Source organism: Furipterus horrens, unplaced genomic scaffold, assembly GCF_987537825.1.
Source record: "Furipterus horrens unplaced genomic scaffold, mFurHor1.1.pri manual_scaffold_5, whole genome shotgun sequence".
Lineage (NCBI taxonomy): Eukaryota > Metazoa > Chordata > Mammalia > Chiroptera > Furipteridae > Furipterus > Furipterus horrens.
Genome location: NW_028327175.1, coordinates 198,557,161 through 198,580,898, shown reverse-complemented (window position 1 = coordinate 198,580,898; position 23,738 = coordinate 198,557,161). Strand labels below are relative to the sequence as shown.

At 54.5% G+C, this 23,738-nt stretch overlaps 1 protein-coding gene across 1 annotated transcript in view; it reads left to right on the top strand.

Annotated features, from left to right (window-relative positions):
• The first annotated feature begins 13,675 nt into the window (after positions 1-13,675).
• HTRA1 (HtrA serine peptidase 1) overlaps positions 13,676-23,738 on the top strand; it is a 44,558-nt gene continuing 34,495 nt past the window's right edge. Inside the window, exon 1 of the mRNA XM_090278733.1 lies at positions 13,676-14,245. Coding sequence (XP_090134859.1) covers positions 13,768-14,245 — 478 coding nt within the window. The 5' untranslated portion in view covers positions 13,676-13,767. The remainder of the gene's footprint in view (positions 14,246-23,738) is intronic.

Sequence of the window (23,738 nt, the reverse complement as noted above, 5' to 3'; positions counted from 1 at the left end):
GACGAGGCGGGCCGAGCAGTGGCGGCGGCCGGCCACGTGGGGGCCGCGGGCGGACTGGGGTGCGCAGGCAGGACCGCGGTAGGGGTTTGCGCCGCGGGGACGGGGGCGGTAGCCCAAGCGAAGGCGACATTTTATTGTTTGAAGACAACGGGTGGCGTCTTGGCGACGGGACGACCAAAATATGTAGTCACGGGGCGGGCGATGCGGGAGGCGGGAGGACGGTTGGCATCGGGTCCCCGAGCAGCGACGACGAGCCGGGACCACAGCGCGGGCATGGGGCTCGGCCTTCGACCCGGGCACCGGCGCTGCGCTGCGGCAGGTGCTCGGGCCGCGGGTCGCCACTGCCGCGGGCGTCCGGGCGGAGGGGTCAGCCTCGGGGGGTTGGGAACCAGAATCCTCAGCCGGGAGGAGGGGTCAGCGGCGCGTGGGCAGGAGCAGACGGTGTAAAATTGTCGAGGACGGCGGAGAAGAAACGAATTGGGGGGACATGCAGCCGGGGCCGCGCGGGGGTGCCCCCTTGAGCGCTCGGGGCATGGATTTACAGTGTTAAGTACCGCGATCGTCATTGTTGTCACGGGTGGAGTGGAAAGACCTGGTAGTTCTCATTAAGGATGATGCTGGCTTTGTGGCTGAGGGAGAAATGTTTTCCCAGGCAGAAGAAGTATTCAACAACTCGTATTTTATGGAGTGCTTTTTTTTTTCTTAAGGAAAAAGGACGGCTGAATTTTGTCCAATGTCTGCAGTATCTATGTAGTAGTCTTTTTCCCTCCTTAAGCTAATTAATTTATTTAGTGACTATGAACCCATTTTCTGATATTTAACTATCGTTACATACAAATCGGTGGGACTAGGTGGTCTCTCTTTTCTGGACTCAGTTTTGATAAATTACATTCCTAGAAAATTATACATTCTTCGTTTTCAAAGGTATTTGCCTGGAACTGGGCAGAAGAGTGCAAGAACTCTGTCTTTAGCTCAAAATATATGAGCGGATGTGAAGACTTCGTTTCTCTGCTGCGCTGTGCTAGCATTAGGTGTGACTTGTCGTTCCGACGCAAACGTGGACACCAGAATAACGTGGTCGTATTCAGGTGCAGGGAGGCCATCGAAAGCTGAAGAGTTTTAAACATTGCAGCGGGTCACGTCTCATGAAGAACCTGTGACCCCTGGAGAACAAGTCTAGGTTCCGCATTCGAGAGACACTGCTTGTGAGCAGTGTGTGAGCTTCGCAGCTTACCTTCCGGGCCCTGAGTCCCAGCGTCTCCCGCAGCGCCGCCTGTGTATCCTGAACTCCCGTTCAGATGGACCGTTCTCTGCTTCCTGGCTTCCCCACTCCTCGTCCTTATTCTTGCTGGTCCTTCTGCCCAAACGCCACTTTCCCGGCCATCTTTGCCTCTCAATTCCACCCATCCTTCAGTTCTCACCTAGAATGACATTTTTTCCTTGAGGTGTGGGAATTGCTTTCCCTCTCGTTCTCAAAACATTGTTGATGTTTGTAATTCTTTTTAATTTATTGATTTTAAAGACAGAGAAACTGATTTGTTGTTCCACGTATTTGTGCATTCACTGGTTGATCCTTGTCTGTGCCCTGACCGGGGATCGAACCCACAACCTTGGCGTATGGCTCTCACCAACTGAACTGCTTGGCCAGGGCTGGAATTGCTTTCTCAGCTTCTCCTCCACACAAGCCATGACGGCCCCCGAATACCTGATTTCCTTTCCCTTTCATGCCAACATTCAATTCAGTTCGTTGGAAATGAAATTCAATCTAATGTTTTGCTTTTGAATTCTAGGCTGACAGAATACCTTTTCTTTCCCCACTGCAGTCCCTTTAAAAGCTGACAACCTCAAAATTTGGACAATGTCAGAAAATGGCAACAGCTCAACCTGACACTTTGTTGATTAGATGGGCCCAAGAGAGAAATAAGTAAGGTAGGAAGCAAAATGCAAACATCCTGGGGGTGACGGCCACCCTGAAAGTGGAGCCCAGGGCAGGGGTCCCCGCTGTTGCTCACAGCTGCTGGCCAGCCACGGGCCCCTTTCGTACTCGTGGGCAGCCCAGGCGTGGACAAAATGGGGCCGCATGCCAAACCTGACAAACTCGGGCGCGGCTTGCGTGGCGGCCTTGCAAGCTCAGAGACAGATAGCTGCGTAGGAGGAATGTTTAAGTTCTAACTAAAAGCTAGTCAGGGCAGCCCTGTCCTAGGTCTGTAGCTTCCTGGACAAAGGTCAGTCTTTTCCTTGACTGAGCCTGTATTTCTTCTTGCATCTACGATAACATACCTTTGAAATGTCAGAGTAATCTGCTTTTCCAGACCCTCAGGCTCAGCCTCTAACACTGGACCGCGGAGCCCTCTCCTTATCTTATTTCTGAATACCATCTCTGTTCTGTAAATGTTAACTACCCTGTACCCACCCATGTCAAAGACGTGTGTGTCTCTTTACTGTTTATCGAATTCCAGAGATTTCCCGCTTTGCTTTCTTTCTCTTTCCCCTCTTAGGCATAAGACCCGGGTTCTGGGAATTGAGGTCAAATTGTAGCTAGCCCCCAGGGACTCTGCGGCCCCCACGGTAACTGCTAGCGCCAGGGACTGCCTACGTCCTTCAAAGGTAGCTCTCTGCAGATGAGAATTGAGCAGCTTCTCTGTTCTCAGAATCAGCTCTGGCTCCTAATCAACTCTCCCATCGGACCATCTGCAGGGGGTCCCGCCAACCTCCACTTGCTCCCCTTATCCCCTTGAGACCCCTGCCTGGTTGCTCTTGGGGGCTGACGCCTGTTTGGTCTCAGCCCGCCTGTCTGCAGCTGGCCAGCTATATCTTTTAAACGTATTTCCTGTTCTCCTGTCCTTTCTCCTCTCCCTCTGCCACACCCGACACCCCCTTATCTACCACCGATGGATTTCACGTGGTCCCCTTCCATCTCCTCCTTCGATTCTAACATATAAAATACACTGCAAAACTGCCATTCTCCAGAGCAAAACCTCAATCCTGGCCATTGTCCGTTTGGCTAAAAACACCACCACCATAAAAATTCTCCACAGGTTTGGACATTTCTTACATTGACAGATGTTACATCGAATTTCAGGCGGCTCGTCCTCACCCCACGGCTCCTCTCACCTGCACTGAGAGACACTAACCTTTGACCCCGAAAGCGGTGGCTCTCGGCATGATTCCAGCACCAAGCACGTCAACGTCACCTGAGAACAGGGCTCGGGGCACAGGGATCAGACCCCTCCCGGTGCTGCTGACTCAGGCTCTTTGGGGATGTGGCCCACACTCTGGCTTAACCGGCGCCCCAGGTGATTCTGGTGCCCATGAGAGTTGGAGACCCACTGCACCCCAGCAACGAGTTAACTCCTCCCACGCCGCAGAGTGGTCCTGGCGCCATACCGTCCTTAGAAGGGCAGAGAAACAACACCCGGTCTCTGTCCACGTTCCCTACTTCGGATGAGGGACCCTCCCTGCCCCCCGCAAGCATCAACCTCCTCTGACGGAGTCAATGCACGTTGCAATACGAAGTTTATTGATGGTCTTCCAGACAGACACTTACCAGGAAGCCAGGAAGGTGCTGACTACTCGTACACACCATAGAACCCTGAGCCCCCCAGCACAGCGCTGAGTTCTACAACAGTCTGTTGTGTCAACCTGAGGAACGTTCAGACCTGTAGAGAATTTCTGTGTGTTTCTGTGAGTCAAACTGATGGCAATTGCCGAGAAGCAAAACCTCAAGGAGTTGAGATAATGCTCCGGAGAATGGTAGTTCTGCACCTTATTTCAAACACTACAATCAAAAGAGGAGGTATTAACTGGGTTGCGGGAAATCCTTTGGTGATAGATTAGGGAGGCGGGAGGAAGCAAGGCGGGGGCAGTGGGGGGACCTCTGGGATTGGATAAAAAGTAAAATGATGGACACATACTTCTTTTACGTAGGCGGGTACAGGATTCTAACAGTCAACAATTAACACATAATAATAGCAATCAGGGGATTTGTGGTCTGGGCTCTGGTGGGTGCTTGTGCTTTGAGGGTCCAGAAAAAGGACATCGAACATTCCAGAGCGATGTTAGCTAGATGCTAAAAGACAACAGGCTCAGTTAAAGAGAAAAGTTGGCCCTGGCTGGTGTGGCTCAGTGGGTTGCGCATTGGCCTGTGAACCAAAAGGTTGCTGGTTCGATTCCCAGACAGGGCACATGCCAGGGTTGCGGGGCAGGTCCCTAGTTGGGGACATGTGAGAGGCAACCAGTCGATGTTTCCCTTCCTCTCTTTCTCCCTTATTCCCGTCTCTCTAAAAGTAAATAAAATCTGAGTTTAAAGAAAAAAATTGACCTTTGTTAGGGAAAAATACTGGCCTAGGATGTGACTAATTCCAGACCATGAGTGTGTCAGGTCAGCGCAAGGCCCGTTTCCTTAGAAGGAAAGAAGCATGTCACCTTTATTGAGCAAGAGAACCTTCTGGGTATTAAATGTTCAGAAGCTTTTATCATGTGGATTGAGCTACAAGGGACACTGGGTAACCATGGGACCAAAGTCCTTCGCAGCAGTTTTTGTAGGAAAAAGAAAATTCTTTATTTTTTTTTTAAGATTTTGATTATTTATTTATAGAGATTGGGAAGGGAGGGGGAGAGAGAAGGAGAGAGAAACATCCATCGGTTGCTTCTGGTATGTGCCCTGACCAGGACCAAACCTGAAACCCAGGCATGTGCCCTGACCAGGAATTGAACCTGTGACCTTCCACTTTACAGAGCGATGCCCAACCAAATGAGCCACACCAGTCAGGGTGAAAACGAAAAATTCTTTTAAGTGGCTTTCTATATCCACCCTTAGAACCAAGAACAATCCATTTAGTGAACTTTGGTGGAAGTGAGTCTCCCCTGGTGTGAACACCCTTTGCCTCCCTCTCTGTCCATTTTGGAAAGTCCTTGTTGCCTTCTGTGACTCAGTAGGTCATGTCACATCCTCCTGGAAGCGCTCCCTGACTTCCCCTGCTAGTGCTTTGGTGTCTCCTCTCCCGGAAAAAAAATGTTTTTTTTCTTTAGTTAATATTGGCAACTTATAATTTCTGAGAAAATTTCTATTCCATCCCTGTTTCTCGTATCTCTTTACAATCTATATTCATATTTAAAATATCAGATTGTGGCTCCCCTGAGTGGAGGCCTCTGACAGTTTTCTGCTGCCCTTAGAACGAGAGCTGTCCCCTGGGTCTCCGAAGGCGCTCCGCAGTCTAGTCCTGGCCTCCTGCAGCTCCGTCCTGCCTTGGGTGTGGGTCCCTGCCATAGGAGGCGTCACATCCTCCTGCTCAGGGTAACAGAAGGGCTCCCGACGTGAGGAGCTGAAAACTGGGTTCTGATGCTTGAACCAGCTCCATCCCAGCTCTGAAGGAGCCTTCACTGTTCTGGGACTTGTGCTGACATAATAGAGCTTGGCTTACTATTGAGTCTTGTCCTTCGGCGTAAAGGTGGAATAGGCATTGGTAAGTGCCACAGAATGTGCCTGGCTGTGCCTTTTCCGTTCCCCACCCCCACCCCCAGCAGAAGACATACTGTGCTCAATTAAATTCAGTCAATAGTTTTCCAGGGCTTCCTATGGATAAGCGATTTGCTGGACTGGTAACTAAGTAGAAACTTCGGATCTTTAGTATGACCCTTTCTCCTTTCTTTCCTTTTGGTTCAAACTGGCCTCATCCAGCACCCTGCCTCATCCACCTCCCTCTCCCTTGCACGTCCACCTCCTAAGTCAGGAGGCCCGCAGGACAATGAGTTCAGGACAGTCAGCAGCACATAATCTTAGGAACAAAGCCTCAGGCCTGTTGACTCCAGAGGTATTTTCGTCAAACTGGAGATAACATCCAGGCCTCTGTTGTCTTTCAGCTCCAGGCCCAGAAGAGCTAGGAAACCAGGAGCAATGACTTAACAACCCCCTCCTCTAGCACTGACCACAGCAGAGGCCTGGACCCTGACCTCAGCTAAGTCCCTTAGTCATCACGATGAATGGCTTTTCCCCTGTGTGACCCGTGCCCTGGAAGCCAGGTCTTCAGCGCCAGCTCACCTGTGTCCCGGGGCGTGGGCCACTTCCCGAAAACAAACCCTGTTTTGGCTACAAACTCCGGTTCATGTTTCATTGGGCTTTGATGCGCACAGGCAAATGGACCCCTTTGGTCTGGTGACAGACCCTGGAGTCTTAGAAATAAGTGAGGCAGACACACACAGGTTACCTCTATTAAAGGCAGACTGAAGCCCGTCTGATGGAAACGTGCCCAGGTCCGGAGCCATAACAAAAGGTCAGCGCTTTATGGCCATGAGGCTTGTGGGCCAGTTACGCTCTGGGTTCATGTGTGTTGGTCCCAGCCCTGCTCATCAGCCCGGGCCCCGAGGGAATTCAGCAGCCTCTGTCTGGTAACGGTGGGCCCACCGCACGCAGCCCCTTCTCCAACTTCAGTGACATGTCACTACAGCCCAGCAAATGTCTGTCATAGAGAAGATTTTCTTATAAATTCAGACGAGGACACACAGAAGAGCGTAATTCACAAATCCTGCATTACACGTGAGCTAGACACGTCCGAGCAATGCTTCCTTCCCTGTCTCAGCCACGGGGAACGAGCCGGGCTCCAGCTACGTGCCGGGCTCGGGGCGGGGGCTGGGATAGAGCCGTGAGGCAGGTGCACGCCCTCGGGAAGCTGACCGCCTAGGTCCTGCTCATCCATCAGGCCCGAGGACCTGTAGATAGGAGGTGAAGGGGTGAGGGGCGGGGTTTGGGGAGCCCAGGCTCCTCTTCTAAGCTCCTGTGTTGTCATCACTCAGGCCTTGCTGCGTCAGGTTTGGGTCTGATTCCGAAGCAATTAGGAGCACACAGCACACAGTTCTATATTTCTTGCTTAGTGTTTAAGTATCCCCCTGGCTCGTTCTTTTGCTTCCTCTCCCATCTCAAACCAGCAAAGCCGTTAGTGACGATTTCCCGAACTCCTTTCAAGTGGTTACAATGTTTGGGCCCTGTCCTTCCTCTCCCTGTCCTCCTATCCAGCTGCAGGTCTCCGTGCCGGGAAGACTGGTACAGAGGCATGAGCTTGGCTTTCGGGCCGATTTGTAAAAGTGATGGCTCTTCTTTCTTAGAGGACTAGCAGGTTCCTTTGATTTGTGGGTGCGGGGCACTGGACTAGGCTTGAGCACCCAGAAACCGCACCCAAGAAGTGGGTGTTGGGGGAGAGAGACGAGCCCTACGGTGCAGGGCGACTGGGCTCTGACAGGGGAGGGAACAGCCGCTGAGGCTGCAGGCCCAGTGGAAAAGTACCTGGGCTGTGACTCAGGGGACAATGCTCAGCTGGTGCCTCGCCATGGCCATCCTGGCGTGCCGACCGCTGGGGGTCACATCAGACAGTTGCGTCCAGTAAACTGTTAATGGAAGAAAGTAAACGACAATCAAGATAAAAGGGTATTAAGTTCAGTGCTGCCCCTGGCTTCTGCTTCGAGCTTCTGTCTGACGCACGCAACAGGAGGCCTGAGCCTGCCGTGCGGCGGGTGGGGTCTGGCACGGGGGCCACGTCAGGCCCAGGCTGGCAGGCAACCCCCAGCCCCCGGGGATGGCCGCACGGTGGTCAGTATGAACTCCCGATTGGCTGGTAGAAGAGCTGTGAGTTAGACAGAGGGACTCCCCAGCGCCGCCAAATTCTGGGTCTTTAAGGGGTTCTCCTGGCTATAGGATAACAGGACGGTTTAAATGTGTAGTCCCATAGCGTCCATACATAGCAAAGGCCTGTCGGAGGGGCTCCGCCTGCTGGTCCTCCGAGTCCCTGGGCTCCGTGACCCCAGGGATGCTCAGTCACACCTCCTGGAGGATTTTTTTTAGGCAGCTTTATTGAGCTATTATTATAACTCAAATGCCATGCAGTTCACTCTGTAAAGGTGTACAATTCGGTGGTTCTCACTGTACCCACAGACAGGAGCAACCATCACCACGAGCCACGTTAAGACATTGTCATCACCCCGCTCTTTAGGGATCACCTCCCTCTTCCCTCACCCCCAGCCCTGAGCAGCCTCCAGTCCCTCTGTGTGGGTGTGAATCTCCCTGTTCCAGATGCTTCATGTGAATGGGATCCCAGAACGTGTTTGCGGTCTTCTGTGTCTGGCTTCTGTCATGAGGGTGAGGATTCCAAGGCTCAGCCACGGCTGTGGCGTGCGTCCACGGGTCACTCTTTCTGTGGCTGAATGATATTCCCTGGTACAGACGTGGCACATCAGCTGGACTCTGGGTTCTTCCTGCCTTTTGGCTGTAACGAATAATGCTGCTTGGAACGTGAACAAATTTCTGTGTGGACGTAGGATTTTATTTCTCTCGGGTGTATACCTACGAGTGAAATCACTGGGTCACCTGGGAACTGTTTAGTTATTTGAGAAATGGCCAGTCTGCTTTTCAAAGCAGCTGCATTCTGCATTCCCTCTAGCAATGTGGGGGGACCCCATTTCTCCACATCCTTGCCATCTCTGGCTATCACCCCATCTTTTGATTCTCGCCCATCTGGTGGGGGTGAAGTGGTATCTCATCGGGGGTTTGATCTGCGGATTGATTGATAACTCATGATTGTGAGCATTTTTTTTCTTGGGTTTATTGGCTCCTCTTAAGTTTTCACTTCAGTCGATGGGGTATTTATTTTTTCCTTTTAAAAAAGTTTTTTTTAATTTTTTTTTTCCAAAACCATTTTAGGTTTAGAGAAGAGTTGCAAAACTAGTACAAAGCTCATTCACCCTAACCCCAGATTCCACAAATGTTAACCATGCCTGCTTAATCATGCTCCGCCTCAAACATTTCATAGTTCGTGGCAACATGAAGGCCTTTTACCTCTAAATACTTTGTGTATTTTCTTAAAAAAAAAAAAAAAAAACACTGACTTTCTCTTAGGCAACCACAGAACATGATCAAAATCAGAAAATGAGCACTGACTCAGTACTATAATTTATTGAATTTGATCAAGTGTTGCCAAATTTCTGGGGATCAGCATTTTTACAAAGCTCCCAGGTATTGCCTGGAGGCAGAATTAAGACAGACTCCTAGACAGAGAGCAGGCTGGCAGCTCCTGCGGAGGGATGGAGAAAGAAGGCGGTAAACGGTGACGGGGAAAAGGCTCACAGGTATTCTAGTGGCTGTTAGCAACCTCCGTCACCTCTTTGGGCAGAGGAGGACAGTGACACAGAGAAAAATGCCCTCCCTGAGGTCATGAGCAATGAGAGCAGAGGTATCAGGGTGCCCCAGCCCCTTGGTGGGACTTGAGGAAATACTCCTCTCCCGAGGCTGGACCGGATGGCAGCCGACATAGCGAGGGGACAGCACCTTTGTCATTGCTTCATGCCCCCCGCTCCTTAGCACACGGCAAATCCTCCGTCCAGGAGTGGCTGTGGCTCAGCAGGGGGAGGGGAAAGGCAAGGCTCCTGGCTGCCTGGGACCCCGAGTCTTTTCTGCTTAGTGGGACACGTGCCCTTCATTTCTGCCCATGGGGAGCCTCCACTTGACATTGGATGGGAGGAGAGGGGGCTGGTTCCAGGGATTAAAACACATTAACACTGGGCAGTGTATGTAAGGACGTAACAGTGCGGGTTTGCAGACAGCGGACCTGGAACTAAAGGTCAAGTTGGTTTAAAACTTTGGCATCCAAGCACCTTAGAGATCCTGTGGCCAAATAACCTTAGTAAATAAAGGCTTTTTAACGCTTCTAGAACATTGGTCCTTAGTGCGTGCCTTAGCGCCTATCTATTGAGACAATGGGATAAGTCAAAGGTTGCAACCCTCCTTGTCTTTTATGTATATTAAAAAAACAAACTTCTTTTATAGCACGTGTAAAATACTGGCTCACAAATTTGAAGTCAAGCAATCTTGCCCACCAGGCCGCATGTTCTGTCTGTGACCTTGTCCAGCTCCCTCGCTGCCCCAGAATCACAGGACATCGGCAGGCTGTCACCCATTCCATGTCGGCGGCTGCCTGTGATTCTGCTCGAGCTGTGTCCGATATCTGGTCATTGAGAGTGGAAAAATTCGGTCATGTGGCATGCAGTTTTAGTTTTCTAAAGCAAATGTATTGGAAGGAGCCAATTAATGCCCACATAGACTGGGTTTTCTGCAGTTGATTTGGCGGAAAGGTTAATCTAAACCAAGGGAAGGTCGGAATTGTAGCTCTTGAAAGATTGAAAGGAGACACAGAACAGCAGCCAGGCCTGAGATTGGTTTTGAGGGGTCCTCCTTTAATTAATAGACATGAATGTTTTGTGATTTTGACATTAGAAATGCTAGTATTTCTACAGTGCTTCAGAAGTTTTCAAAACTATTTTAAACACCGCTGCCATTTGCACTATTTTTGAAGGAGGGGTTTACATGGAAGAGGTCATGCTAAAATGAATTAATTGTTACAAAGCGGATGGAAATCTCTTTTTTTTTTTTTTACTTCCTATCCTGTTGGGTTACATTAACTGCATCTTTAGTTAATTCAAAGTGCTCCTTACGCTAAAATCTAGTAATGGGCCTCCATTTAAAAATGTATGTTACTGAATCCATTTTTTTCCAGAAACTACCGTCCATACTGCAGCAAGATGGTTCTGCCAAAACACACCCCCTTGGAAGCCCGCCGGAGCTTCTTCTCATCAGGACCAGGGCAAAGGCCAACGTCCTTAGGAGGAAGCCGGAGCTCTTCCCCACCTGGCCCTCCCCTCCTGCTGCCTCTCCTGCCACGGGCACCCCTTTGCTGCCTGCAGCCACGGAGGACAGCTTCTGTTCCTCTAGCTGAGTGGGCACTGGCTGTCAGGTTAAGAAGCTGAGACTTCATTTTACTGGCATTGAGAGGTCCTGAAATGTATTGGGCAGGGGAGTGATGAATTTGTAGGAAGAGTTCAGATCATGACTTGTAACCCCCTAGGTTTGGGTCCCGTGGATTAGAAAAGACATTATGTGTCCCCAGCCATTCTGGGTCTTTCATGCGTTTGGGAGGAAAGAGGACCCGGCGGGAGATCCTTCTCCTTCTGGGCAGTGGCTGCTCTGTTTTAGTTCAGGAGCGTCTATTTCTTAATCAAGGCTTCGGCAGCCATAGGGTTTCATTGTTCGTTATTATAGACTTGACTTGGTTCAGAATTAAAGCTTCAGTGCTGGGTGTGGGGACCGCAGGGGGAGCGGCAGGGAACTCGCCTGTGAGGCTTCCGAGCTGCCTCTTTTTCTCTGGAAAAATCCTCTCTAGGAGTCTGTGCCAAGACCTGGTGAGTGAAAAAATGAGTTTTCACGATGTAGCAAACAAAAAAAAAGGCTCTTTTAAGAAACTGTCTTTCTAAATGGTCTCAGAGCGGGAAGGCAATAAAGAGAGAGAGAGAACCACCCCTTCAGAGCCAAAGCGCTGCTTGTAGATGTGGAGACGTTCGGCCTGAGAGGTCAGCGACGGGCGTGATTCCAGCTTCCAGCTGATGTGCGTTGTGCTCTGCATGTGTGCCCCCGCGGCCACCCGCAGGCACACACGCCACCCCGTCTGGAGGGGACTGTGCAGGCCCCTGTCATTCCTCCAGTGGGACTTGAATTTCTGTGACTCAAAGTCCAAGGACTTGTTGGGACCCCTCCGTCCAGCTGCTTGTCTTGGTGGTCTGTGTGGCTGTCGGAGCCGCCCTTAGGGTAGTCCCTCCAGGCAGCCCTGACATTGCCGCCCTTTTCTTGGGGACCTCCCCGAGGTTCTTAAACAATGTGCCCAAGTCACAGAATTAAGGGCCAGACGTTAGGTCTGGAATCCAAGCCCATCAGCGGACAAGCTTCACTAGGTCCCGCTCACCCACACTGGAGGGGCGGAAGGACATTTCAGGAGGAGGGAAGAGCGCTAGCAAAGGCCTAGGGACTCGGAACGGGATGGTCTTTTTCAGAACATGCATGTTATCCCACATCGGTGAGGTCGAGCGTGTGCGGTGGGAGAATGGGGGGGGGGGGCTCAGGGGGACCCTCAGGGACTTGCTCTCTGACAGGGAAGGAGCTCGGAGGCCCGCCCAGCAAGCAGTGGAGAAGCTGGTTCACTCTGCAGTCTGGCTACGTGGCTGGGGGCTGGCAGGCAGAGACCATTTCAACGGTGTCCCGGCTTGTCACTCTTCACTAGTGTGTGGGGTTGGGCAGTCACTTGTCCGTTTGGCCCTCGGCTTCCTCCTCTGGAAAAGAAGAGAACTGGGCCAAAGGGATTGTTCATTGACTTGTTCACGACTTCCCTGCTTATTTTATCTGCCTGCTGGACTGCGGTGTAGAATTTTCTCATTTGCTGATTATTCCCCTCCCCCCACCCCTCCACCCCCGTTTGGCAATCAGAGCCAGCCTGCCAGCCTGCCTCAGGCCCCTCATCAGCAGAGGCATCGGCCCCTGCTCCCGTGCCCAGGGCTGAATGACGTCTGGGTCAAGGCCTCCCTTCCCACCAGGCTGGGGTCTGGCTTTAGGAGAAACCTCAGCCTCTTTCTCAGGTCCCAGGTCCCGGGACCTCCAGCCTTTCGGCTCTTGGTCCCAGAGCCCCTGGGCGCTAACATGGATCACATCTGGGAGGTGCTTGGAGGGGGTTTATAAAATATTTGAATTTTAAACGACTATCTTTGTTGGGAAAGTATCGCGTGCACAAGGGAAAGACAGGAAGAATCGTGCAAAATCCCTAAGCCTCCCTCGCCCCCTCCCATGCCGAGTGCACCCCAAGGTCAACACTCCCTGCCCACCTGCCCTTGGGCACCTCTGCTTGTGGCACTTGCAGGGCGGAGTATGTGTGAACCGATTCCTCTGGGGTCCATCTGCTCCATGAGGCCCTGGCGAAGTACAGGGACCCACCTCCAGGGTCCTCCCCTGCCCCTCCCTGTGACTCTTGTCTGTCCCAGAGGATGCACCAAATACTCAAGTGGAAGAGCAAAGGTGAGCCACTTTATTTTAAAACAATAATGTCTAGAGATAACCACGCATGTGGTGAAGGGTTTACAGCCCAAGCCCCTCTCCTACCCAAGCCTCGCACTTCCCCTGCCCTTCACGAGCTTCTCCCATCTCCTTCCCGAGTGGTTCTGTGCATGTAGGAGCAGGCATCCCACCGGTAACTTTAAAAGGAATCTCTTTGCTTTTTGTCACCTAACCGTGGGTCTGGACGCAGGCTTTCCTCCAGCCCCACGGGCGCCGCCTTCTGTGCACAGCTGCACAGGGCCCACGGTCACAGTCGCGAGTGCTGGGCCAGTGGGTCAGTCGCCAGCGGTGCCACCCTCGCTGTCCCGGGTCCCAGCCGCGCCACCTCCCCTCCACTCCTGCCCCGCAGCCGCAGCCAGGGCGGGCGGGGGCGGGGGGGGGGGGGTCCCCAGCTCACCCAGCTCAGCAACTCATGGGCCCTTTCAGGAGGTTCCTGCGCAAGGGCCCTCCGCAGGTCGCCCTTCGCAGAGTCTCCGTTTAGTTTTAAGGTGGCGAGTCGGGCTGAGCAACCCCACAAAAGGCGAGTAAGTGGTACCCGCAGCTCGGGAAACGGAGCCCTGCGGGCAGTGGCCCGCGCCCCGCCCCGCCCGCCCCGGAGCCCCCGCGTGCCCGGGCGTGCCCGCCTTGCCCCCGCCGCAGGCGGTCCCCGGTCCAGCCGCCCGCCCTCCCGCCCGCCCCCGCCGGCCCCCCTCCCGGGCGCCGCGCCGTCCTCAAGGCGGCTCGTCACCGCCGTGAGGCCAATGGGCTGGGCCGGGCGGCCGCGCGCACTCGCACCGCTGCCCCAGTCCCCGCCGCGCAGTCCCCGGAGCAGCTCCCCAGCTCTCCGCCAGCCCGCCGCCGTCGGAGCCGCCATGCAGCCCGCACACGCCTCGTTCCTCCCGCGGCTGCTGCTGCTGCTGCTGCTCACGGCGCACGCCTCGGAGCCGCTGCGCAGGGCCGGCCGCGCCCCGCTCGTGCCCGCCGGCTGCCCGGAGCGCTGCGAGAAGGAGCGCTGCGCCGCGCCCCCGGCGCACTGCGAGGGCGGCCGCGTCCGCGACGCGTGCGGCTGCTGCGAGGTGTGCGGCGCGGCCGAGGGCGCCGAGTGCGGCCCGCAGGAGGGCCCCTGCGGCGAGGGGCTGCAGTGCGTGGTGCCCTTCGGGGTCCCGGCCTCGGCCACCGTGCGGCGGCGCGCGCAGGCCGGCCTCTGCGTGTGCGCCAGCAGCGAGCCGGTGTGCGGCAGCGATGCCAACACGTACGCCAACCTGTGCCAGCTGCGCGCCGCCAGCCGCCGCTCCGAGGGCCTGCGCCGGCCGCCCGTCATCCTCCTGCAGCGGGGCTCCTGCAGCCAAGGTACCCGACCCCGCGAGAGCCCGGCCCCGGGCCCTTCCGGCCCCAGCCCGCCCCCGCGGGACGTGAGCGCAGACCGAGGGGCGGGCGTGCGTTGCGGGATGTCCAGGGCACCCGCTCCCGGGCTGGGGTGGTGGCGGCAGTGTTCCGCGGGCTCCCCCTGGACCAAGCTTTGCGCCTGGCGTGGGGTCGTTCCGCACCCAGTGGGTGCCCAGCGTGCTGTCCGGCAGTCAGAGTGACAGGGCGTCCACCTGGTGGCCGGCTGCTGGGAGCCGCACAATACCGGGACCCGGGACAAGCGCAGGCAGGTGGGCATAAGGGAGGGGAGATCTCGGGCCTGGGAAAGGTAAGTGCGTGCCTTGTGTCCAGCAAGCTGGAGTCCTTGGGACCACAAGGACTCATTTCTGTCGCTTTCCATTCTGCAATACTTCTCTGCATCTGACTCGCCGCCCCCTTTAAAATTAACCGTACATTCGTTTTACTACGGATCCTGCCCGTGACTTTATTAACTTTTTATCTGAAAGGAACTGTTCTCCCGTCCTGCTCCCAAGGCTCCCCAGATGCTCTCGCTGGCTAGGCAGACGCTGCAGCGGCGTCGCTGCCTGCCCGGCTTCTGGTGATCTGAGCCAACCCTACAAAAATGAAAGTGGCTCTTTTTGAATAAGCTGAACGGGGTTCTGGGTCACAAAATCTGAAGCAGTGGAAGTGCGGGGCGGGTTAGGGATGAAGGAGAATCATACCCCTCTCTCTGTTCTGTATCAACAAGCCGTGTCCCTGGGGGTGGTGGGGCTGAGGGTGGAGAAACCCCCTCTCGCGGGGAGCCTCCCAGAGAGACGCTTCTCCGCTGCAGGCAGAGAGACCATGCGGGTAAACAATGCGGAGTTCAGCTGCGGCCATTCCAGCCTTGTAGGGATGGGCCCGCGGGGCTGGGCCGTGTCGGTGGCTGCAGCCATGCTCTGCCTCCTCTCCACCAGCAGTGAGTGCATGGAGAGGGGGCGAGGGGAGCGCAGCGGAGCCGCTGGTCTGGAGTTTCTTTGTGGGAATGTGAGGAACTAGGACCTGGCACGGTCTGGCTCACACTGAGGGGAAGGTGCCAGAGAGCACAGGAGAACTTGGAGAGTGTTGTATTCCACCAGCACAGGAGCAGCAACCTGGTACCCCCGCTCAGGGAACAGGCTCGTTAGGGGGTGGAGGAGAGCGCTCCCCAGGGAACTGAGCGACCTGCAGAGCCTGGGTATGGGCATGAAAACGCTCACCTATTGGTGCCCGCTCTGTGCTCCAGTCCTGGTGCTGGAGACGCCACACGTGGGACCTCACTTGGTCTTCACAGCCTCACGAGAAGGGAGCCTCTGCCATCATTCCCATGTTGCAGGTAGGGGAACGGAGGTTGTATTACTTGCCCAAGGCCGCTGAGGCGGGATTTGAACCCAGACATCCTGCTCAGAGCCAGCGCAGCGCTCAACCCCAGAGCTGCGGAGGAGAGGACAGGCAGGAAAGGGTTCCAGAAGGCTGGGACGCGCATCCCAGCGGGCTGGGGGAGCCGCCTGAGCAAAGCCGTGTTTGGGAAGTGGTGAACTGATGGGCGCAGCTGGGGACATTTGGGAGGGCAGCAGGAGGGAAGATGTTCCGGCCGTCTCAGTCATCTTGCTGCCCAGGGTCCTGAGTAACTGGCACCTCATTTATTACCAGTGGGGTGGAGTCCCTTCGCAGCTTTGGAGTTGGCAGTCATTCACAGCCACTGTGTGGCGGGAAACAGTCCTCTGTCATGGGCCAGGCCCTCAGCAGGCTCTCGGAGAGCCAGCCACAGGAGGATGCGTGCGGGGCCCTCAAAAAGTCAGACAGAGGGTGCAGCGCTGTGCCCCTCCTTCCCTCTTTCTTTCTGCAGATATTTGTTGAGCTCTGCAGTGGGCCTGGCACTCGGTCTGTTTGTCTGCCTGCCTGCTCAGAGGGGGCACCTGCTAGGGATGCGGGTGCAGGACGAATGAATGAATGGAGAAACAAGAGGTGTTTGAGCGACGCAGCCATCCAGGCTCTCCTTAATGGGAGGCTTTGCTTTTTCCGCCTCCCTCTGCCCTCATCTAACCCTCTGCCCTTGACCTTCTGGAGATGCCCCTGAGGACAGGAGCCTGGGAGCCAAGACTTCATTCAGTTGCAGCCCTGCCCACCTGCAGGTCACTTGATGTCATTGTTAAATGAGGTGACTTGGCTGCCTGCTCTGGCTGAGAGCATTGGCAGGCGTGCTGCTTTTGGGGGCGGGCGGGGCATGGAGGCCTTTGGAGGAGGTGCCCTTGGACGAGAGGCCTGAAGTTGGAAGAGCCAGGCGAGGATGTGAGGAAGGAGCCTCCGAGACAGGTGGCAGGCCTGCGATCTCCAGGATGCTAAGGAGGGTTTGTCTGGAGCAGAGAGTCAGGACAAGGAAGGGAGGAAGTACCATAGGACCTGTGACCCCTGGGCTGGTGAGCATGTTTTGGAGGCATGGTGGGTGTTTGGATGATGGAATGTGTCATCCTTCAGAAAAGAGCATGTCGCCCTGGCTGGTGTGGCTCAGTGGACTGAGTGCCAGTGTGCGAACCAAAGGGTCACAGGTTTGATTCCCAGTCAGGGCACGTGCCTGGGTTGCAGGCCAGGTCCCCAGTTGGGGGCATGTGAGAAGGAACCACACATCAATGTTTCTCTCTCCCTTCTCCTCTCTGTAAAAATAAATAAATAAAATTGTAAAAATATGAAATAAAAGAGCATAGCTATATTAAAGCCTAAATATTAAAAGGAAAAAAAAGAGAGCATGTTTGTCTGTGAGCTGTTGGACCAAGACTCCCGGGGACACCTCTAATCACGGTTCTGGAATTGAAGGAGCCTCAGCTATTTCAGAAATCCATGCTCTGTCAGGGCTTGGATGGGAAAGTGCCCAGTTATATTAGAGAACGAAGGTCTGCCAGCTTCCACCATGAGCAGTGTGGGTTCGTTTAAAGCCAAAGCTCTGGCCTGGTCAGGAGATTACGGAAGAGAAAGGAATTGTAAGTAATAATAGCCTCATAATAAACACTGACATAGCTTTCGTGCCTCTTCTGTGCCAGGCAACTATGAGCCCATTTGAACCTTCTCGCCATCCCGTGGCAGGGTAGGGTAGTCCCCCTGGGTCACAGATGGGAGACAGGGGCCAGGGCAACACCTCACCCAGGACCTGAACCCACGCATCTGGTCCCGAGCCCGTCCCTAGTCATCGTGCTGTATGTTGACAGAGAGGCTGAGGTTCTCAGCCAACCCCAGCGAGGCTGCGGCGAACGGCTGGAATAAACAGCGCTCCAGATGGCGGTGGCCCGGAGGTGAACCGGACACCTCACAGCTCTCCGGCCGCAGGCACGGGAGCCGGAGGACAGGGCTGCCCCTCGCTGCCATCAGTGAAGAAAACCAAAGGAACAGGGGCTGCAGGAAAGATGCTTCCAAACCAGAGCCCCAGGCCCTGAGTTGTTCTCTGGGAGAGAATTCCCAGACATCGCAGAAGACCCGCCTGGATTTGCAGCATTGCGGTTTCTGCTGAAAATGGACATGAAGCCAGGAAAGAGGCCTGGAAAGACTCCCAGACGTCAGAAGCCAAGTCCGTTTGTCCTCCTGGTGCACAGTCCAGGAAAGCCCACCCGACCCCAAGCAGCAGCCCAGCTGAGGCCAGAGGCCTCCACACCCAGGCTTGCCCCGTGCTGGTGTCACCCCGGTGCTGGAGCAGGAAGGCCTCTGAAGGTGGAGTCTGGCCATGTGCTCCACGTGGAGAGCCGCAGGCTTAGATATCTTTTGAACAGTTTATAAGGCTTTGCCCACCTGGATTGGTTATCTTCCGTTTTTTTAATCCTCAGCCGAGGATATGTTCATTATTGACTTTAGAGAGAGGACGGGAGAGAGGGAGAGACATCGATCAGTTGCCTCCCGCACATGCCTGGAGCAGGGATTGAACCTGTAACCCTTTGGTGTATGGATGACGCTCCTACCAGCTGAGCCACCCAGCCAAGACAGTTGGTTTTCTTCTTTTATTCTATGTCAGTTTTGCTAATGAGTTAAAATACTGAGGTTTTATGACGTTAGTAAGTTACTAGCGAAAGCCAAGTGTCTGAGTAACTTCATTCCATCCAGAGAGCTGTACATCAGCTGCATTAGAACTTAAAATCACTGCCTTCTGTGAGCGATGGTGGTGGGCCGCGTGCGCTAACCGTGGTCAGACGTCCGACGGCTCAGGGCTGCAGGGCCGCATTCTGGGCCGTTTGGGGTTGTGTGATCCTGGACGCAGTTCTGTGCCTTGGAGTGAGCAGTCAGACTTTCCATGAGCTTATATTTTAAGTGAATAAATAGCTCTGGTCAGGCTTAATTTGAAGGAGAAATCAAGCTTGGCAGGGGGTGAGGGTTCCTTGCAAGGCCAGCTGCGGTGGAGAGGCCAGCGGACTGGCAGCTGGCTTGGGTCCTTCCTAGGCTGTTACCTGGCCAGGTGACCGGCCCCCGACCTCTCAGGGCCTCGGCCATGATGGGATTGGACCAGATGATCTCTGAGATCCCTTCTGGCTGGACTGGTCTGTGACTCTTGCAAGAAAACCAGTCTCTAAAGAATTGTGGTCACCTCACCCCTGTTTTAAAGGCTAGGCTGGCTCTTTTAGCAGTTCATTTCTTTTCTTTTCTTTTTGACATTATGGATGGTTAAAACCAAGGTTGTCATTGAATGTCTGTGGCCCATCTTGGGTCTAGTGGCCTTGTACTTTGTTCGACTTTGTGCCAGCTGCTGCGAGTCCCTGGATGACACTGTAGTGACATGCCCACCCCCAGGAGATGAGTTCCAGGGAGCCTGGTGCCCCTGGTGGCTTCCCAGGGACCCTGACCCCTTACATGTGCTTACATGTCTCCTTCCCCACCTTCCCTACCGATAAGAAAGAAGAGAGAGAGAGAGAGAGAGAGAGAGAGAGAGAGAGAGAGAGAGAGAGAGAGAGAGAGAGAGAGAGAAAGGAAGAAAAAAAAAGGCAGGAAGGAAATTAAAGAGAAATGAGATGTGTAGCCATTCCAGTTGCTTTTCCAGAAGGCTCCCTGAAGTGGCAGGCGAGCCGGTGTTGCCGGGTGACACGTGTGGGTCTCCCCCAGTCAGCACACCACACAGCAGGACAGACGTGAGTGGCAGTCAAGAGGCACATCTGTTGCTGCCGAAGGGCACAGGGTTCTGCTTTGGGGATCAGCGACGGGAGGTCCGTTTCTAGGTTCACTTAGAGCACTTACTGAACACCTACTATGTACTCAGAAGCCTCCCAGTTCGGTGAGTCAGTGGTGAGTAAGGCTTGGTGGCCATTATCTTGAGTTCGTCGTAGGTCACATAACCCCCGGCGAAGGACTGACTGGGCTTCTGGAGTCAGAGCGGCGCTTTCTAACGGTCTCAGTTTCCTCATCAGTAAAATAGTAATAAAGTTAATAGTACACCCATCCATACCTCGTAGGGTTGTTGGCAGAAAGAAGTGCTTGATTATATGACGAGCAAAGAGCTGTGCGGGAATCAGTCAGTGGCGTTGTCGGAGTGCCATCCTCATCGCCCAGCTGTGAGCCGAGGCGGCAGCTCGGTGCTGGTCTTGTGTCCCTGGGGAGAAGGAGGGCAGGCAGGTGACAGGAGGAGGAGGATGCAGGTGTGTGTCCCGCAGCCTGACTTGGAATTGGTCCCTAAGTAGGTTAGAAAAGGTTCTCCAGGCAGAGGGACCCAGACACCACCTTGCCTGTCACCTTCTGAACCCCGCAGGGGTTGCCCCTGTCAGGCGGGAAGGATGTGACTTCTCTTGAAGGAAGACCTATATGTCTGGAATGCCTGGGACGTCACAGATGTCATCTCATTAACCTTCCCTGGAGTTGGCGGTGCTCAGGAGGTGGCAGTTGTACGGGAGCCCTGAGATCCTCTAGAATGACGCTGGGTTTGGTTTCCATGCTTCAGAAATTCCTCGCAAGGAAAGACTGGTCACGTCTCTGGGAAACAGAAAATAGTGTGGGAATCCATGGATACTCTATTTGTTTAGAGTCCTCAGACAAATCGTCAAATAAGCCCATTTCATAAAAATAATTCTTCTGTGACAGCAGCTTCTCCCTCACCAGGGGACAGTCACGTCTCCGGGGGCATGCGATGGTCTCGGAGGACATGCCGCTGTGGCTGGCGTGCTGGTCATCTTCAAATCTGAATAAGCGCCTCTTCGTGAGTCAGAGCCTTGCGCAGTGTTTTCAGGCCTCAGGAAACTTTTTAAAATTCGCTGTGCAATCAGATCCTGAGACGATGGGAGGCCCGCCCGGGCGGTGAGCTGTTTTTTGGTTTTTGTTTCCTCCTCTCGGGACAGATTTTGGCACATCACCCACGGTCGCGTCATCTCGCACCCCGTGCCCAGGAGGGCCCTCTCTTCGGTGCCAGCACTCCAAGCGGCAGTCACCGCTCGGTGGGGTTGGAGGGACACAGGGAGTTCTACCGGGCGAGGCTGCCCAGGCAGATGGCTGCCAAGTGGGCACCGAGGGGGAGGGCTCCGCGTTCAGCAGGCACACACCTGCCTCTCGCTGGCAGAGGCTGCACTGGCCTGGGGGACGGGGGACCCCCTGCTCCGGGACGGCCGTGGACAGAACGAGGCCTGAAGAGCTGCCCCCACTGGGTGCTGATCATGGGATGGGCCTGCCTTGTTCTTTCCTCGTTGCCACTCTGGAGGCAGGGCCGTTATCTGGTTTCCCAGAGGAGGACGGGGACAAAGCCCCCGACGTGGATGAATTGTCCCAGGCTCCCCAGCGGGAGGAGGCAGAGCCAGGACTGAGCTCACGTCGGTCTCGGTTTCCAGTGGCGCTTGGGGCTTCTCTGACTCCAGTGTTATTGACAGGCGTGCTGGTTAATCTCCAACTATGTGGGGGCTTTCCAGCCATCTTTCTGGTGCTGATTTCGGGGTCAGTCCCCTTGTGGTGTGAGAACATACGTCATATGGCTTCTGTTCTTTGACCTTTGTTAGGGTGCGTTTTGTGGTCCAGAATGTGGTCTCTCTTGGCGAGTGTTCCAGGTGAACCGCAGGACGTTCTGCTGCCGTTAACGTCAGTTAAGGCCAGTGGATCCCCAGTGCTCTGGCCTTGCCGGTTTTCCTCCTATCAGTTCTTGGGAGGGGGTGTTGCGGTCTCCCGAGCCAATAAGAAAGTCCCGAGCTGCTGGCTCCGTTAAGGTCCGTGGTGTTAGGAAACCTGGGTCTTGCCCCGCTTGGACTTTTTGGATGAGTTACTCTTTCCCTCCAGCCTCTGTTTCCTCTTCTGCAACGTGGGGATAATGATGCTGCCCTGGAGACCTCAGAAGGACACTGGGAGGGTCATATGGTGTGGAAGTGCTTTGTCAGCCAGGAGCGTCGCAGCTGTAAGGAGTCAGGATCTCCCATGGGCAAGTCCAGACTCTTCCAGGGCTCCAGCTGGAACCAACACCACAAACAGCGGAGCCAGAGGACGGAAAAGCGTATGCTTCCTGGGTACCAGGACACGGGCCCCCTCTGAGCATGTGCCCTTGCCCACTGAGACCTCGTAGCTCTTGGCCAAGGTGACAGAATTGTCCTCAAGCACTGACCCTCTGTTTTCAGGAAGCCAAGGCAGGGTTCACCACCATCATCTCCCAGGACAGACGCTGTGGTTCAGATCACCAAAACCCCAACCATCATGCAGCGCGCACACCCGCCTCTGCGCGTACGTTACAGGGAGTCCGTGCGGCTCACCAGGTGCTGTGGTCTGCGTGCGGAGTTTCTCTGCTGACTTTCGATTGAACATTTGCTGGTCAAGAAATGGCCTAAGTTGAGGTTGCTTAAATCCTAGCTTGATCAACATTTCTTTCCATCAATTTGGCATTCCGGGCTCTGAGAAATGTAGCCCAGCACGGGTCAGCTTTCACTGGCCCAACCCAGCAGAAGTCTGGTAATAGCACAGAAGGTATAGGCAGAAGGTAGCTTTCGAGGCCATCTAGAAGGGACCTTTTCTGTGGGGTTGCGTAACATTCTTGTCTGAGGTCTGGCCCCGTGGGGTCGCTTCACGGGCCAGCCAGAGAGAGTCCTCTGTCCTTGGAAAACTCTCTCTGTGCTCCCACCTTCCCCAGCCCATAGGGCCCTGACCACATCGACGCCCTGTTTCCATGTCTCCTGGGATCTGTGGAGACATGGGTGGCTGGCCAGAGCCACCAGCTGGCTTGTTGAAAGGACAGAATCCTAGAGGGTAAAAGCCTGAGTGTGGAAGGTCCTCGCAGGTGCTATAGTCCAACCTGCCGCTTTACAGATGGGGAAACTGAGGCACCCGCAGGCGCTGTCTGTCGGCCACGTGATTTTCCCACAAGACTGCGAAACAGCGGGTGCTTTTACTTATAAAATGATGCTAAAGCAAACTCTGCCCCCACAGGGATCTCCGTGGGTTGGAGAAAGGCCTGAAAGCTGTCCACGAAATGACTGATTTCTCCTCTCAAGAATTCTAAGCAGCTATTAATGCCCTTGGGCGGTAATTACAGGGATGTTGCTGAAGGGAAAAAAAGTCATTATAAATCGGGGCTAATAAGATGCTTCAGTGTCTTTCAAGCTGCCGTTAGGTTTTCTTCGGGAGGAGTTTGCAAGTTTTTCCTCTCATGGCATAAAGGCTCTCTGTAGTCACTCTCTCACTGTCTGCGCAGACATCCAGGGAAATGCAGCAGGAGAGCTGACACATGGTCCTGTGTCAGCGTTCTCCAGTTAGAAACAGAGTGTAATGATGACACCCCAAATGAAGAGCAGAAGAGAGGTGCGCGACCCCACCCCCCGCCACGCAGCTTCCTCCTTCCTGCCCTGCGCGCCACGCCAGCGTCCGGTGCACTCACGCCCTTGCTGTCTGTCCCCTCTGCGCTGTGGTGGCGACCGCGGACAATACCAAAATGCACGTTTTCACGTCCGTGGTTATTCCTGTATCTAGGCCCGTTCCCTTGGGATAGATACAAGCGCAATGTCTGACGGAAGGATGTGGGGTTTTTTTTAATGGCTCTGGGTGCATTTTGCCAAATTATTTTCCGGGAGTTCTGTACCCATGTTCTTTGCCATCAGCTATGGAATTATCCCCCTCTTGCGTCACTGAAAGCCAGGGAAGCTAAGGAGAAGGTCCCCCCAAAGAAATCCTTGAGGATAAGGGGGTCGGGACGGTATCAGACCCGTGCTTCTGCTGGGTGGGCCAATTGCCTGGTCTGTCTGTGAGTTACTTCCAGTTGATCGCTCATAGGGTACAAGCAACGTTGGGGGTACAGCGAGCACTTTCAAATCTTGGTTATACCCGGGGATGGAGTCGTGGTCACAGGCTGTCTCACCTAGCAGGGCTGGCAAGGCGCTGGGACAAGCGAGGGCACGTGAGGGCCTGAGGTCACAAGGGAGGCCGTGACAGGCAGCTGGAGTTCCGGGACACACCCGGCCCAGGGCTCCCTGCCTCCCAGACGCCAGCTCTGTCCGGGATGCAGGAGGAGGCCTGACTGTTTCTGTTTGTTTGGAAA